This window comes from Athene cunicularia, assembly GCF_003259725.1.
Source record: "Athene cunicularia isolate RWA chromosome 2 unlocalized genomic scaffold, athCun1 chr2_part1, whole genome shotgun sequence".
In the NCBI taxonomy this organism is placed as follows: Eukaryota; Metazoa; Chordata; class Aves; order Strigiformes; family Strigidae; genus Athene; species Athene cunicularia.
This window is the reverse complement of record NW_020799095.1, coordinates 132,429,414-132,447,867: the sequence shown is the minus strand read 5'-3', so window position 1 is coordinate 132,447,867 and position 18,454 is coordinate 132,429,414. Positions and strand designations below refer to the sequence as shown.

Here is an 18,454-nt window from a genome sequence, read left to right as displayed (position 1 = left end):
GAAGAGACAGTAACAGCCTTTTAAATTGTTCTCAAATTATTAGTTTGAAGTTCAAATCTAATTCTGGTGGCCTGCATCAGTCAAAACCTTTCAAGAACAAATTCAATTCCTTCCACTCATCAATATAGCAGCTTAAAAATGCTTTTTGTTGTAATGTTTTCTCTTTAATTGGATTAAAATTGCAGGATGAAAACAGAATAGGAAGATTTCAAAAGCAACTCAGCTTTTAGAAACTCTCAATATGAACAGATTTTCAGAACTGGTCTTTGAAAAAATTTTAAACCCAAATTATAATATGCAGAAGAAATGCTAAAATTCTTAAAAAGTATAAAATCCAATGAAAAATACTGCATGCAGTCACTTCTTAGATAAGGTACCATGTAGTATCTAGACATCCTGCATAGCCAAGCCTTTTCTTGTTATTATAGATGTACAGAAAAATGGCCCATAAATATAGAACACTAAATAGTCATGGAGATTTGTGATGAAAACTTTTATTTGATTCTTATTTAGATTATGTAACTAATGTCTATATATTTCCATTTTCCAAGTAAACAGATTATATAACTATGGCCCTAAAAGATATTCATAATCTGAGTGTTCAGAAAGGCTGAAAGTACAAACACTGGGACTATTTCTTAAAGAATGTTTCTCTAGAATACCATTGATCTGAGTACACTTCCATAAGAATTGCTATCTTCCATCTGGTCTAACTTCAGTGTGTGACACAAGTATTTTTAAGGACATATTCATTCAGTTCATCTGTCTTTACACATCTCAACGGAATATCTTAACTTAGAGAATATAGAGAATACTGCTGCACGAATAGTTTTCTATTGAAACAGATGAATTACCACACACGCTCCTTTCACAATCTACATCTCCATGCTCAGAAATGCTACTCAAACTTTCCTTCACAAGTTACTTAATCAACAAGGTGAATGGAGAAATCAGATACACGTGACTTCCACAGTGAGAATTTAGCAAGTTAAACCTTAAATTAAATAAACTGTTTTAAAAGTCTCTCCAGGTCTGAAGGCCTCTAAGTGCCACAGCACACTCAATCACATAATTGCCTGAACTACATGGCCTCAAAAAAGAGGGAAGGAAAAAAAAGACGTTTGAGAAAAATTAAAAATTTAGTAAAGGGAAAAAGCACCACTGAATAATGTAAAGATTTTGATGGGTTATACAAAGCAGGAGCAAGCTGCTGTGTAAGTAACGGCAATCTTGCCACTAGGAACTCAGTCAAATTTTTATGTGAGCCCTCTCCATTTTTCCCTCTCTTTTATCCTGTAACTAGTCTTTTAACATGTAACAATGCCCAACCATATTAATATAGTAGTTAGGACCAAAAGACTGCAGACTTGCTTTGTCCTCAACACGGCTAGATGTTCTAAATGTAAATATTTTAACAGTAGAACATGATACATTTTATAGGAAATATTTTCAGAAATAAAATATAAATTATATTTTTCAAATTTCACATTTCAAGGCCATGTAGAGAACTTTATAATTTAAAAAGGGATGATTTATAGCCAAGAAGAAAACCAATGGTGGGCTAAACATTATTCCTGTTTTCTCTCTGTAACAGTTTTTATCCTTTCTATGACAAATAGCACTAGTTCGGTATAAAAGGTGAAAATGTTTGCATATATGTCAGCATAAAGCTTCACTTTTAGATGTAGGTACTTTCTATCCAAAAGCAAGATAAATTTCTCAGTGCAATTTTACAACAGAACCACTGAACACCAATTTGATAGACTGCAATGAGCCAATTTTCTTTAACTAGTTTTATTTAATATTTTCTCAATTATCAGAAAAGCCACTACCATTACATCACATTTTTTCTATCTTGCCCCTAAAATTAGGGGTTTAATATTAAAACAGAGGACCATCACAGGAGAAACGCATTAATGATCCTTTGAAATTAATGAAAGACACCAAAAATTTCAAACCACACACAAAAGTTTTTAACTAAATTTCCAAGAAAATATTACTGTTGGAAAAAGTTAGCTAGAATTTTGCAGAAATAGGGTGAAATTTTATTCCTATATCAACAATCGGATTCCTAGGCAGGTGGCCTGATTTTCAAAGGTACTCATCATTCATCAGGTTGCTTTTCACTGGTGGGAAGATATAGTGTTTCAAGTTTTAAAAAACATGACCACCTACCTTCTCAAGGCTCTGAGAAGTGGGGACAGATTTCTGCAGGACTGTAGCTATGAAAGTTCCTGCCCTAAGCTGCCTGACTCATCTCTCACATTTGCTCTACTGCCTTCATCACAGGACCAGCTCTGATGCTGTGTAAGAGCACCTGGACAGCTGTAGTTGAAATTACAGCCAGATGCATTGAAGGACACTTTACCTAGATTATTCATGCCGAATATTTCTGGTGCCTAGACTGTGAATTGCAATGGATGAGGCCTGGATGGGGAGAGAACTGGGAAAAGAAGGAAAGGATATGCCTTCCTCTGGCAAACATATGGTTCCAGCTCTCACCTTTGACAATATTCAATTTAAACTCAGGCATTTTATGTGACTAACTCCGAGTTCTCAAGCATCTTATGTGACTAACTCTGAGTCTTAAATAGCACATTTGGGGAAGTCCGGGCCAAAAGGGCTAAAGGATCCTAGGAACCCAGTTCTCAGGTGAATGGCATAGATACAGCCCACTCTGTTTATTTCCCCTCCACTTCTGTCTCTATACTTCTTCACTTCTGATTATCCTATCCTCAATAAACTACACATAAAAATAACAGCAGAACAAGAACAATTAAAGAAAATGTAAAAAAAAAAAAAAGCATACCATATTATTGATAGAATACTCCAAATTTTTTTTTTTAATTAAGTAAAATTATTTTACAATGGTCCTTTTAGTTTCTGAGTTAAGCAAAATCACCTGCAAAATCACCTTAAATATGTCATAGGAAAGCACTAACATATTTTAAAATGACACTGAGTCTAATCCAGTCATTAGATCTGACAGATAGGTTTTGTTTTTCTAGAAAAATAATGATTTCTTCAAAGTATTAAAACACATGTTCCATGTATTCTGGAGACATTACATGTCTTTTTTTTTATGCTGTCATTATTTCTGTTTACTGGGATTTCTCTGTGAAAATACTATAAACATCACAGTATTTACTTAAATATTCTGAGAACTTCAGAGAAAAATTCTATGATGGCTTTTTGTTCTGTCATGTCATTGTAAAAAAAATGAAACATTTCACACGGAATCCATGAGGTATTCATTTTGGCTTATCTCTAACAAATCTGTATGAATTAATAGCACTTATTTCTGATGCAAGACTTGAATCATCAAGTCCCAAATTTCTAACCTAGTTAAACTGAAATTTTGATGAAAAATAAGTGGACCACATTGGATAAGATAGGATGAGCCCTTTTCCAGGCACATTTGGACAGTAATTTTTTTCACTGCTATTTACAGTAAAAGGTCAATGAATATTTATTTAGTTTATTCAGCCGATATTCCAGCTGCCAAGATGTAAAAGGATAATGGGAAATTATTTTGAAAATATAACACAAGTTTCTTATTTTTTCTATTTAAATTTTAAAAAGATAAAAAAGGTGTTCAGAGGAAGCAATAATTCTTTTTATGATAATTTTAAGACTGGTCACCCAGACAATCCAATGGCTTACAGTTTCAACTGGAAAAGAAAAACATCTTTACCTTCAGAGTAGAAATTTTTGACAATTTTCAGGGCAAAATACATCTTGTAGTTAGTGTTAAAAATAAAGTTAAACTGAAGATAAATTCCAACGATAAAAATTTTCCCTAAATTAAAAATATTTAAAGTCATGTTGTCCTATTAATAATCAACTTAATCTCATCTGGAACCATAAATAACTACAACTAATGCACTAAAATACTTTGATAATAACTCATAGTTCTTCCATTGCATTATATCAGGAGAGAAAGAATCTGGTGCCTGCACAATGTTTCTGCTATAGCTGTAGATCCAGCAAAGTCCCAGAGTAAAAGGAAACATGATTAAAGAATTACAGTTTTAATCATTTGTGTACATTTTCATACAGAAGGTTCAAGTTTTAATTTAATCATGTTTTTAATCAATGACATTTAATCTTAGACCTTTTGTTGGAATCTAAGTGCTATGAAACTATTCATGTTCATTTACTTATAAGAAAATATTCTGTCTTCTCTGAATGTTATATGGATATTTCTTCTTCCTTACTTCAATAAATCCCTATCTATCCTCAGATTTTGATAAGGCATAATCAGTTACACACCATCTTTTCAGCATGCATTATAATATCTAAGACATTCAAAATAATTTTATCAAGAAGCTTCAAATGTTAAAATTTACTATCTTTTTGCCTAATTAGTGTAAGCCCACAAAACTTTCTTGGCTTGATGCAGTGTGTACCTGCCTGAATGCTTCTGCCAGCAGAGCAAAAGAAGTGATAAAAGGATATGAATATGCAGCCAAGAATTGGGAAAAGGCAGGGCTATTTCTGTGAAGGATATTATTGGCTTATGCCAAGTTTAGGTGACTGCAAATTTTAAATATTATACAGTAGATTCCTCTAAATGCTGCAGACCACATTCCTTCCCTTTATCTTCTAAAGAACACAGAATTGTCTACATAGGAGAAAGTTTGGCAAAAATATAAAAAAGCATTCTCTACAATTAGAAATCTCTGCAACTTTAAACATTCTAGTTCTGTTATCAACTATATATCTATGAAAAATATTTCTGTAAGAAAACTTCATCATAGCCAATACTAATATTTTAAAGTAGTAAGATACTTCTCATTCAATGTTGTAAGAAGTATTTTTAAAGCAGTGATTTTTTTATGGCTTAAACATAGAAGGAGAAAAGTGTACTATTTCTTAACATTTCTTATCTTTGCACTTAAAATAGAAGCAATTCATAGGAGAAAGCTGAAAAAAAAAATAGAAAAATAGAATTCTGAATTTCCAAAACTCTTTATACATTAAAACCACAATTACCTTATATAGAGGTCTTTGTGGAAAAAATGATTTCTTTATAAATGCAAAATACAATCCCTTACCCTGAAATATTAAGTAAAATTATAAAAAAGAAATTTTGTGATTCACTCAAATCTGGCTTTTAATAAAACACACCAAACATTTCAGTATTTTAAATAATCAATTATTCTCCTTATGACCATTCAAAATTTCGTACTTTGAGTTCTAAGATATCTCCATAACTGAAACTGTGTGGAGTTTCAAAGCTTCTTGTGTTCAAATCAAGTGCTGCAGCTCAGTCCTGAAATTTTGCCTTCTAGTATAATTTGTTCCAGAGAAGTTAGACTTTCAGGAACTCTTTAACCTGAATGAAGCAAATTTTAGAAACAATGACCTCATTCTGATCTAATTTAGCTAAGTGTAACTTTGAATCCAAAGTTCTTGAAGATGTATGAAACTGGCACAAGTAGGATTGAAATCAGGTCCCTTATCTCTTCGAATTTAAGTGAGAGCACTGTGATGGTATCCCACTTGCTTGGCATCTCTGCTCATGGAAGACATGCACTGCTCTTGCAGTAGCACTCAGAAAGTGTGCTTTCTGCTCATCACACCACAAGCTAACACACATTTTTAACTTGTGATGATTATATTGTTTCCAAATAGAATTTATTCTCTGTCAAAACCTAAACTACCAGATTGGTTTCAATATTGCAATAAACAAGTATGTCCTGCAAGCTTATGCTTATAAGCTCTTATTATAGACAACTTCTATAATGAAAAAGTGCAGATATTCATATGTTTGTAAATGACCATAACACAGTCAAGGCAAGGTTATATATCCAGGTTTTCAAGGCACTCGATGACAAAGAACAGCATATTAAGCCCTTGTCCTGCATATACACATTTCTGCTCACACAGCCTGCGCTCTAGCTTTCAATCAACATTGGGACACCAAAGTATATAGGATCACTGGAACATAGATACCCATGTGTTATTTGGGAGTGTTGGTGCACAGCCGGCTGAACAGGAGCCAGCAGTGTGCCCAGGTGGCCAAGAAGGCCAATGGCATCCTGGCTTGTATCAGAAATAGTGTGATCATCAGGACTAGGGAAGTGATAGTCCCCCGGTACTTGGCACCGGTGAGGCCACACCTCAAATACTGTGTTCAGGTTCAGTTTTGGGCCCCTCACTAAAGGAAAGATATTGAGGTGCTGGAGTGTGTCCAAAGAAGTGCAACAAAGCTGGTGAACCAAGCACAAGTTGTATGAGGAGCGGCTGAGGGAAGTGGGGTGGTTTAGCGTGGAGAAAAGGAGGCTGAGGGGAGACTTTACTGTTCTCTACAACTACCTGAATGGAGGTTGTAGTGAGGTAGGTGTTGGTCTCTCCGCCCAGGTAACAAGTGATAGGACAAAAGAAAAGAGTGTCAAGTTGAACCAGGGGAGGTTTAGATTGGATACTAGGAAAAAATTCTTCACTGAAAGGGTTGAGGCTGTGAGGCTATGCAGGGTGGAAATCAGAAGGACTAAAGCCCAACTAGAAATTAATTTGGTCTCTGCAATCAACGATAACAATAAAAGTGTCTATAAGTATGTCAGTAGCAAAAGAAAGCCCAGGGAGAGTCTTCATCCCCTGCTAGATGCAAGAGGAAATTTGGTAACAAGTGATGAGGAGAAGGCTGAGGTGCTTAATGTCTTCTTTGCCTCAGTCTTTAATAGCAAGGTTAGTTGAACTGATGAAATCCAGCCTCCACAGCCAGAAGACAGAGACTGGGAGAACGACCCCCCTGCAATCCAGGAGGAGATGGTCAGTGACCTGCTGCATCACACAGACACACACAAGTCTATGGGATCGGATGGGATACACCTGAGGGTGCTGAAGGAGCTGGCTGGGGTGCTTGCCAAGCCACTTTCTATCATTTACCACCAGTCCTGGCTGACCGGGGAGGTCCAACTAATTGGAAATTGGCCAGTGTGACGCCCATCTATAAGAAGGGTTGGAAGGATGATCCGGGAAATTACAAGCCTCTCAGCTTGACTTCAGTGCCCGGGAAGCTGATGGAGCAGCTCATCCTGAGTAGCATCATGCAACAAATGAAGGACAGCCAGATGATCAGGCCCAGTCAGCATGGGTTTATGAAAGGCAGGTCCTGCCTGACAAACCTGATCTCCTTCTACGACAGGGCGACCTGCTGACCGGATGAGGGAAAGGCTGTAGATGTACTTTACCCTTGACTTCAGCAAGGCTTTTGACACTGTTTCCCACAGCATTCTCCTGGCAAAAATGACTGCTCGAGGTTTGGACAGTCGCATGCTTTCCTGGGTAAAAAACTGTCTGGATGGCCGGGCCCAAAGAGTTGTGGTGAACGGAGTTAAATCCAGTTGGCAGCCGGTCATGAGTGGTGTCCCCCAGGGCTGGGTTTTGGGACCACTCCTGTTTAACATCTTTATTGATGATCTAGACGAGGGGATCAAGGGCACCCTCAGTCAGTTTGCAGATGACACCCAAGTTGGGTGGGAGTGTTGATCTGCTCGAGGGTAGGGAGGCTCTGCAGAGAGACCTGGACAGGCTGGAGCCATGGGCTGAGCCCAACTGGAGGAGTTTCACTGAGGGCAAATGCCGGGGGCTGCCCTTGGGCCACAACAACCCCCAGCAGCGCTACAGGCTTGGGGAGGAGTGGCTGGAGAGCTGCCAGTCAGAGAGGGACCTGGGGGGTTGATTGACAGCTGGCTGAACAGGAGCCAGCAGTGTGCCCAGGGGGCCAAGAAGGCCAATGGCATCCTGGCTTGTGTCAGCAATAGCGTGGCCAGCAGGGACAGGGAAGGGATCTGACCCCTGGACTCGGCACTGGTGAGGCCGCCCCTCGATTCCTGTGTTCAGTTCTGGGCCCCTCACTACAAAAAGGACATTGAATGACTCGAGTGTGTCCAGAGAAGGGCAACAGAGCTGGTGCAGGGTCTGGAGCACAGGTCGTACGGGGAGCGGCTGAGGGAACTGGGGGTGTTTAGTCTGGAGAAGAGGAGGCTGAGGGGAGACCTCATCGCCCTCTACAGCTGCCTGAAAGGAGGGTGCAGAGAGCTGGGGATGAGTCTCTGTAACCAAGTAACAAGCGATAGGACAAGAGGGAATGGCCTCAAGTTACACCAGGGAAGGTTTAGACTAGATGTCAGGAAGCATTTCTTTCCAGAACGGATTGTTAGGCGTTGGAATGAGCTGCCCAGGGAGGTGGTCGAGTCCCCATGCCTGAAGGTGTTCAAGAGTCGGGTCGATTTAGAGCTTAAGGATATGCTGTAGGTAGGAACTGTGCTAGGCAACCGGTTGGACTAGATGATCTCCAGGGTCCTTTCCAACCTAGATGATTCTGTGATTCTGTGATTGTCCAGCATTGGAACAGCTTGCCCAGGGAAGTGTTTGAGTCACCATCCCTGGAGGTATTTAAAAGACATGTAGATGTGGTGCTTAGGGCCATGGTGTAGTGGTGGACTTGGCAGTGCTGGGTTTCTCTTTGGACTCAATGAAATTAAGGGTCTTTTCCAACCTAAATGATTCTATGATTCTTTGATTCTATGCATATGAGATTCTTTGATAATAAAAATGTACATCCATCTAGCTATCACATTTTAATAAAAAAAAACAGTGAAAGCAAACACTAAACTTTAGAACTGTACCTCTGACAAAACACATATACATTTGCCTTTCCCACCACAGATTCCACCCACATCAGATGTCAGCCACCGTCTGTGCAAACTGATACCTCTTGCAGTGTGCTCTGGAAGGTGGCTGGGAGAATGGTATGTGCATATGCCTGAACTGTTTACCACCATTGGAAAATCTACTATGTCCTACTTTATATTTAGAGAAAATTAGAGCAGTATTTAGAGCTGTCACATGCCTTGATTTCCTTGAATTAATTATCTTTTTCCATGTAGATATTGTCTCTTGCTGGAAGCCTGAAGTTTGAGAGATTTGTAAAGAACTGTAAAACATTCAGGACCCCCAAATGTTTGGGGAAGGAGCAGAAGGAAACTCATCTCCAGTGCAGGTCACCCCTCCAGTGCCTATGCTCTGAGTGGGGGTACGGCAGCCCCAGGGAACATTGGCTTTCCTGTGTGCGGCTGTAGCAAGTCTCTTCAGACTGACACTTTAGCAGACTGCAGGTGCAACAGTATTGCCACAAGGAATATATGGGCAGTGGTACTGCTTGATTTTCTAACTCAACCTGGAAAGCCTCTAGACACACAGAACAAGCTTCACATCTGCTTCATGCTGTCTGACAAATTATGGGAGCACTTTCAAACCTGCCCTAAGGCCTATTCCTTACAAGTGCACTGACAAACATCTAACTGAAAATGCAAATAAAAAATACATTAATACTCTCTCACAATAGAAGACACTTGGACAAGCAATGGAGACAGCTTGGCCTAACTTGCACACTGCAAAAAACATAGCTTCATCAGCACCTTTGTAGGTGACATCGTTCACTCTACTGCAACTAACACCACAACCATCCTTAGGTTACGAACCATATTTCTCAGAGCCTTGGACTTGAACCAATAAACTGAGGTGGTTTTGAGAAAGAATTGGTGAATTGAACAATCTAGAACACTTAAAAATATGTCATTACGGTCTTTACGTTTACTGAGTATCCATTTTACTGGCTTTTACAATTTACGATTTCATAAAAGTACTCCCATTTCAAGAGGGTTTTTTTCCTCCAACATTTTAAGCAATTTTGTTCTTTCAGTATTTGGGAAAGTAGAAATATACATAATGTTTTGGTCCAAAACATATGGTCACATTCTTTTTTTTCCCTCTGCAAAGTTTATTTCCTAACACAGACAGGGAATCCTGCCATGGAGATACAGCCTCGGACTGTCTGCTACCCTGATCTCCAGGACTGGCAACAAGTGTTGCAAAGGAAGACACCGTCTTGTGGTTTCAGAAGCCTAGTATTCACAGCAAGAGTATAGAAAGGTCCCTTAGATAACCTGGAAAAAAATCTTGGAAGCTTCAGAAAATTCTGTATAGCTCAATAGTAAGAATTGTTTATCCTATGCACAGAAAAAGGCAAAGGCCATCTGGTAAATTAGTATTCAGTTATGTCACTAAGGTCAGTTTCAACGTGTATGAAGACCTGAACAAAATTCAATCTGCAAAATATGTCTAATTCTGGCACAACCTAAGTTTCAAGTAAACATGTTTACAGTCTCAGTTATGTCCATTTTGCACTGTTGTCATGCACTGCTTTCTGACCTTTTAAATAATGAACTAGTCTGTCACACCACTGGCTCTTCACCATAGTCATGCACTTCCCACCTCACCAAATCCCCTCTCAGCACTTCAGGTCAATGCTGCCAGGCCCACGCTCCTTGCTCAGGGAGTCTCAGTCTCTGCTTGCCAAAGCTCCCAAGACCAGTTCAGCCTTCCTGACCTCTCACCTTTTTCCCAGCCACTCACCATCTCTCCCAAACCGCTGCTTCTGTTTCTCAGCCAACCTCAGAATCCTCTAACCTGCTGCTCAGGAAGCTCCAGATCTCACCTTCCCAGTTATCTTTATCAGATCTGTTTCCTCCATTGTATCTGTTCTTCCCAGACTACAGGTCACAAGTTTAGCCTACTTGATCTACTAGCTTTGCTCTCCTCTCTTCTTCTTCTGCTCAGTTTCCACCTCAATCCACTGGTTTCCAGTTACCCAGTGAGATTCTGTTTCACATTTCCTAAGCCACCTCCCCTTATTTGCTCATCTTCTGAGGCCTCCTGATCCCCATTCCAATATGCCAGTTCTCAGCTTAGTTTATGACCCAAATTTCCTTTGTCCAAATATAGTTGCATTACAAAAAACATGTGGTATCTTAAGAATCCAGCTCTTCTCTGCTGCAGTTGAATCTCCATCTACAATGCTTCTCCACCATGCCTATGTTTCACATGGCTATCTACTGGGTGCCTGAGTGTCGTCTGGGTGTTCGTCAGTTTTCTCTGCTCACACTGTCCCTTGATCCCCATAGAGAGAAGGCAGGAGCATTCCACGGCAATGGTTTCCCTGGCCATTACCAGAAACATGCAGAAAAATTATTTTGCCTTGTACCCTCCCTAAAAACAAGCATAATTACATTTTTAAAAATCAAGGAAAAAATTACCTTAAAGCAGACAGCTAATGAAATGAGATCAGACCCAAATACTTAGTCATAGGCATTCAGTAACAATGGGTGCTCTTCCCAGAGCTCTTAATCCAGCAGCTGATCCATGTCTGTTGTACTTGTAAAATGAAATGGCTATCTTCATTTTGTATGCATATTTATGTCCCAACCATATATATGTATCAATCCTTTAATTTTGGAGATAAGCTTAAAAAGGCAAACTTTCAGGCTTTTAAGAGCATATGGCTATAATTTTTCCTACATTTTTTGGATAATTCACAATTTTCAGACTAGCTTCTTAAAACCAGTGTGAGGGCCTTGTAAAATCTCAAATGTAATTCAGGGAACAGCTGCTTCTGCAGCTCAGGCCCAGGCTGCTCCTCACAGCTGAGCAGTTCTTAGTATTTATTTGCAGAATCTGTGAAAATATATGGGTACTCCATAGAAAAATAGATTGAGAACAAATTATTCTGCTATTTTGGAGAATGCATTATTACCACATCTAAATTCTCACTCTAACATTGCCACCCTTCATCACTCCATGGCCAAATGTTTTATATTTAGCATTATACCTTTGGCAAAATGGACTTTGTATGCTGCTTAAAAGGACAGCTGAGAAATGCTCGGGTTTAGGGAGTTCTGAAGGGCAGAAGGCAACTAATTTGGAGGGAGGAGAAACCTACTTTTATAGGTGTTTAAAATAATTTATTTTATCAATTAATGAAATAATGTATTGCAATGCAAGGAAGACTGTAGGGGTTTATGTGCTGGATTCCTTTTGGTGGTATTCATTAAAAAATCACTTGCTTATAGGGACTCTGAGTGCAGGCTGGTTTACATGGTAGGAAAGGTCCATGAAAACAAAAAGAATTTGGTAGGACTTTGTGGGTCTACCTGTAGCAGCTGTGAAGACTGGATCCAGGTGGTGAGATCCCCTCTTCCGCTTCATCCTAGCAGATCTCTTCTCTCCTTCCCCATGCCTACCAGAAGCCAAATCTTCCCAAATTCAGTCAAATACTCTTCTGGAGCTTTCACTCCAGGGGTTAAAGAGTGGGAGAGAGATATGAATGGGGCTGAGGAAACCATCTGATAATGTGGCCAGGGCTGCTGAGGCTGACACCACCTGACTCTGGCTCTCAAGTGTTAATGCAAGCACAGTCAGCAGCAGTCAGAGCTCTTCCCCAGTTCAAACAATTGCTCTCTTCCTCTATAAAAAAACAAAGCTGTTTGCCACACTGGTTCCAGCCACAGGCCACCACTGAGCCATGCCAACACACCTACACTCCATATATCATGGAAAGCGCTTACAGTAATTCAGTCAAGACTACCAAAAAACACAGAACGTTTTTCCTGTAAAATTTTGCAAACTTTTCTCATTCATTTATCACATACATGCTCAATTTAGCTTCACTCACTACCTGAAATATCAGCACAGACATGACATTAACTATTGTTATCAGTAATAATGCTCTCTTTGACAGTTAAAGTATAAAATTATTTAAGTGAAAGCTATAATTTGTCAGATCATTATGATGACAGACTGAAATACTGTTTGTATAGTGAGTTTTAAATGTATACGTTTTGTATGGTATGTGTACAAAAAATAGTTTCTATATTATTCTGTATGCTATGTTTCCTATGCTGAATTTCATTAAAGACTTTGCTACTACTTCCTGTATACTGATTGTTTCTATTTTCCTCAAGGTTGCTACTAAGAACAAAGCTGTGAATACCCTGAAGTTGATTGAAGTTGACTGAAGTTCTTCTCATCAGGAAGACTAAGGGAGGTCAAGATTTCAAGACAATTGTTTTGTGTAAGTGAATGTAACTGGCTACTTTGACCTGGGTGAGATTTCCTTCAATTCTATCTTGCTCTTTATCTATCAGACCATGGTGACAGCTATGAAAATTCTGAGTTATTTCACCAACTTGAATTATTTGCTTCAGAATCAATTTGACAGCAATGTTAATAAGAAATAGTAGCAAATTTTCTAATCCCAATCAACAACAGCAGATGACCATTCATAAGAATTAGTAAAGGTGCACTAACATAAGAATAATAACTGAAAAAAGGTTAGAACTATTGTACTTTAGACCAACAAAATATATGAAGGTAAGAAAAGTAATATTATTGATTTGATTCAGTTTGACTTGATGGTCCCCAATGCTTTCATATTTAAGTCATACAATACCTTTGGATAGGCTGGAAATCATTTCAATTAAACTTAGCTTTTATTTCTGACAAAGGAGTAACTCCAATATCATGAATCCTAAAAAGCACTAAAACCAAAAAGCACCATAGACCCACAACAAAAAGAAACCTCCATTGGTATAAACCACATCAGCCATTTTAAATTTGTTTAACAACTTGAATGGGTTAACTTTATACACACAGGGTTTTTTGCAGATCAGATGTTCTTCAACCTGCAGCAGCCAGCATGAAACTGACATAAGCTCTGGATCATGTGCTCTAGTTAATTCAACAGAAATGCGGTCATGCGCCCACACTTGATCCAGATCAAATATGCACTCGTTGTGATCCAGGAGTATGCAAATCTGGTATTAATGGGGATGTGAAACCATGGCCTTATATGACAGCCCAGCTTTAGATACTTTTCAGATATAATTAACAGGTTTTTCAATAGCATATTTTTTCCTTTAACATATAATAAACACTTCTAGTAGCTGTGGTGTTCTTTTCCATGTAAATCACTAACTTTAGATTTAAGTAAATGAAACATAAAATCAGAAAAACACAACTCCCATCACAACAAACTTGTCACCTCTGAAGGGCTGTAGGTATGTGGTTGCAATCACTTCTAATAGGTAAAATAAACATGAAATGGAACGAAACTAAACCACATCTATATATTGAAAGAGTCAAAAAATTAGAAATCTTACCTTTTTCACTAACACTTTCACTTTCAATTTCTACATCATCACAACTCGTGTACTCTGGAGTGGATGCTAATTCTTCTTCTGAGCTACTTAATGAAACCTGGCGCATTTTACCTCCCTTTTTCGTTTTATGGGGCTTTGGTGGTGGAGGTCTGACAGATTCAGACTGGTCTGAGCTGAGTGAATCATTACGTAACATGGTCTCCATCTTTTCACGTTTTGTTTTCCGTACAGCAGAATTGGGATCCAAATGGTGTTGTTTCCTTAATGAATCAGAGCGCCTCATATCTGGTCTTTCCAGAGGAATTGGACTCCTCCTAGGTGTAGGAGGGCTATGATTTGTGGTCCTCTGACGATTGGGACTTGGTCCCTGAGCCTCTCGAGTTCTTTCCATAGAGTATGAACGCTGATTTTCCATGGCAGCCCTGCGCTCAGACACTGATCTTTGTCTTGACGGTCGTTCCATCCTCAGCATAGACATCCGAGAATCTTCCAACTCTGTATTTGCCAATGAGACATCACTGTGTCTCCGTTCATGACGTGCTCGGGACACTTCAGCATGGATACGCATTTGTTCCTCATAGGGTTGTGGCTTGACTGGATAACGAGCCAAATTAGGATCACTTCGATATCGTGCCTGGTATTCCTCTTCCCTTCTCTGCCTTTCATATTCTTCCCTGTTTTGTGCATCTTCCTCTTCTACCGGATACTCCTTGGAACGCCTGCGACTCCTTCTGTTGGAATCTCTATAATCACCCAGTTCAGGTTCTTCATATAACTGAGGCCCACGCTGCGACCGCCTATCTGAATAATCTGATGGTGACCTGGGCATCGCACTGTCTGATGTAGCATACTGTGAATATTCGTCTCTCTCGTCCCTTTGGTCGTATCTTCTGTTCTGTTCTCTTGATATTGATGGGCTTCTTTTCCTAAATAATCATGACAAGAATGAAGAAAGAGAATTCTGTCAATATTTCTTGCAGCACAAATAGACAGTTAATGCTAATTAAATGACAGTATTATCAGCTGGTGGGAAAAAAAATAATCTGTTCATTGCATTTCTTTGTGAATGTGCTCACATTTTCTGTACTGAATTAAAGAAAACATGTCATGCTGCAAATCTGCTTACGGTGCACATTTTATATCAGGAACAGCTTTAAAAGAAAAATGCTAATACAACATTATAAAATATAGAATACAAATACTTACACTACTTTGTAGGCATAACAGCTTTGCAAGTACCAACATTTTATAATCCTCTGTAATCATTTAACAGTGATATAACTTGACCATATACTTCTATTTCATAGGGTTTTATAATCACCATAGAAATTAATATTAGCTGGATCATTCAGTTAGTTTCATCTTTTAGCTGCCATTATTGCTTAAAAACACACATTTCTGTTCCCACAAAACTATAATGTGTGCCAAGCGCAGAAAACAGTACAGACAAAGATCCAATAGCAGCACTTGTCTAAATCAGATGATCTCAGAAGACCTGAACTCAGAAAATAAAACATTTGTATTACATAAGAAGGGAAAGAGCTTCAAAGGCCTGCCTGGCTGGCTTGACAAAAAAAAAATTTCACATTCCTATAGGGATGGCCATGGTATTAGTCCAAGAATTTGAGCAAGACACCTCAGCCAGATACCAGAATGGAGTTCCTGTACTGCATTAAGCATTGACTCTTTGTCACAGATGATATCAAGCCATAGGCAACAATTGAGGCTTCAGAGGAAGGTGAAAAAAGAATTATCAACAGACAGTCTTCCCTGACAGTGGTAAATGATTGACTGAAGCAGGTGATCTTATTATATGCAATATTTTTAATAAAGGATGTGTCTGGGATGTATTATGAATGTTATATGTTCTGTTTGTTTTGATTCAACATTGTTTCCTACTAATTAGAAGGGATCAGTTAAATAGGAAGTAGTGATTCATAGGGAAAAACAAGCTGGAGCTTCAGATCCTGCCTTTATCAGTCCTAACAGGGTAACAAGCATTTAAAATGCTACTTTCAGACACATTCAGATTCGTACTTAGTTTTTCACCCCAGGTGGATCTGAAGGAGTTACCTGCAGAAAACTGGAGCAAAGATCCCAGATGTGGATGAAAGACTGATTTAGGCCTTATCTGGGATAAAATAGATCATCTCAAGCTTTAAGTAATGAAAATGTGAATCTATTTTTGTGTTATCAGCCTTTTCCTCTCCTATTTAGTTCTATCTTTATAATTAAGATCCCTTTGAAAATGTTTTCTACCCTCACAAATGGCCACTGATCCTGAAGGGCAGCCTTGCAGGCAGAAACCAGGAGATCCTGCCTAGTGTCGAGAAGGACAAGAAAAAGAAGAGCAAAGACAAAGTTGTTGTTGCCACAGTTGTCCTAGAAGTTATAAGGAAAGGCTACAACTTAGTAAAGGGGAGAACATGAAACAGGCTCTCCTTGGTGCTCAGCAAAGTAGAAAGGGCTTTGCCTAGCTAGTAGGAGAGAAAATGCTCTACTCACAGCCAGAAAGGAAATGTGGTCACTGCTCAGCAAGGGAAAATCACAACTGTCTGAGCAGAGCGCGTGCAGGGGGGTGACCAGCAAACTGGCATCCTGTCTTGGGTACCATACAGGGTCATTAATCTGTGCTTGAAATATTTGGACCCAGTCTTGCCTTGTAAATACTAAAGTACTTTAGCCTTACAATGGCATCTGCAAATCAGGAAACTAATTCAATCTTGCAAAAATGCAACTCTTCCTGTGAAGCATGACAAGTATTATAAGCATCATTTGGTGCCTGTTTGCTTATGGTGAAGCTAAGATATCCTATCTGTCTTATTGAAGTGTCATGTTCGTACCAGCACAAATCATAACCTCTGTAAGTTTAACAAAAACCCTGTGGATTCTGCTACTGGGGACTCAAGTTGAATCGTTCTAACATGACATGAGCAGAGTTTCATAAATCTAAACCAGAATGGCCAGTGGGAACAGACAATTAGGACAACAGAACTAGCAGAACCCAGACAGTTTGCAAAGACACAGAAGTTTCTATTAAGACAACAGAGATTAGATGTCGAAACTTACTTTAAGGTAGACAAATATTTTTCATTTAAATACTTCAGCTGATGAAAAATATGCCACATCCAAAAATAACTTGTTCCAGGAGCAAATTACCTACATTGCTGAAAATTCTGCCATGCTTACAACAAAAAAGTGCCTCCTTTCTCCTCCCCAATTCTGTCCCTCATATAGGCAAAATCTTCTATCTCCGTGCAAATTCAGTTGGAATAGATGGCACTCAATGGATATGGCATCCATCCATGTGGATCTCATTGCAAGGCTGAGACAAATATGTGTGTACATGGAATGTACACATATTCTACTGTTAATACTCACACTGTATATAATCGGTCTATAATACATATGGATCAAGTTCTATTCACAGCCACAGATTTTTGCACAGATTTGACTCTTCAAGACATCAAAACATCTCCATCAACTCCATCATGAACTGTGTAACACACAAAACCATACAGAACCTAGTTTGACAAATCTCACACATGTCTTGGAGCAGACTGAGTGTACACAGCCTTCAGGATTAAACAACTGTATACATGGATCTATAGCAATATAAACAACAGAACAGCAATATTTTTTTTAGTTACTAATTGTTTTAGCTAATATAGGAGATCATATACACACAAACACACATATACTTGTATATGCATGCATATATCTATCACTCCATGTCACAGTGTCTTCATATGGATGCAAAGAATAGTGGACAATCTCTTCTGGAAACATTGCTGCTACAAAATCATGGGGGAAGAGGCTGAGAAGATAAAGATGGAATTTCTGTATGAGTAAAATCACTTATTGTAGACTTTTTGCTGAGGCGAATGTATTTCTATCAGGAAAACACATCACTGAGGAACTGGCACAAGACTTACTAAAAATTCCACCCTTTTTTCTAGCATGAACTATGCTAATGAGAGAAGGATGTGCCAATTTAGCATTATATTTTTATACCTCTTACAGAAACATTTTCTAACCTTTTCTGTTACATGTATCACAAGCAGTCATTGCCTTTCCTCCATTTTGTTGCTAAGACATGAACATAGGAACACTATTTATGCCTGACAGTAATGTAAAAATCAGCTTGGGTCCTCAATCTTTTCCAGCCTTTCATAAAGGAAAAAGCTTTACACAGGTGCCCTGCATGTGTCAACTTCTAGGTTACATGCAAGAATAAGGACCTTCCTGAAAATGCAACCCTTTTCTTCAGAGAAAGCAACCTGATGGATAAAAGTAACTAATTTAATTTCTGGCCTATTTTGATTAGCACCTTCAAACTCCCTTTCTAATTAATTTCATCCCTGCTGAAGGGATCTAACTTCACTACCAGGATCAAATGTCAGAAGTTGTAATCCTATCCATCAGAAATAAATTAACTGTACCTG

The 18,454-nt window shown here is 38.8% G+C and overlaps 1 protein-coding gene across 1 annotated transcript in view; it reads right to left on the bottom strand.

The window, feature by feature from the left end:
* The window catches only part of RIMS2 (regulating synaptic membrane exocytosis 2), a 408,362-nt gene that overhangs the window by 254,876 nt on the left and 135,032 nt on the right, over positions 1–18,454 (bottom strand). The window contains exon 4 of the mRNA XM_026842040.1: positions 14,010–14,935. Within this exon, the coding sequence (XP_026697841.1) occupies positions 14,010–14,935 (926 nt within the window). The remainder of the gene's footprint in view (positions 1–14,009; positions 14,936–18,454) is intronic.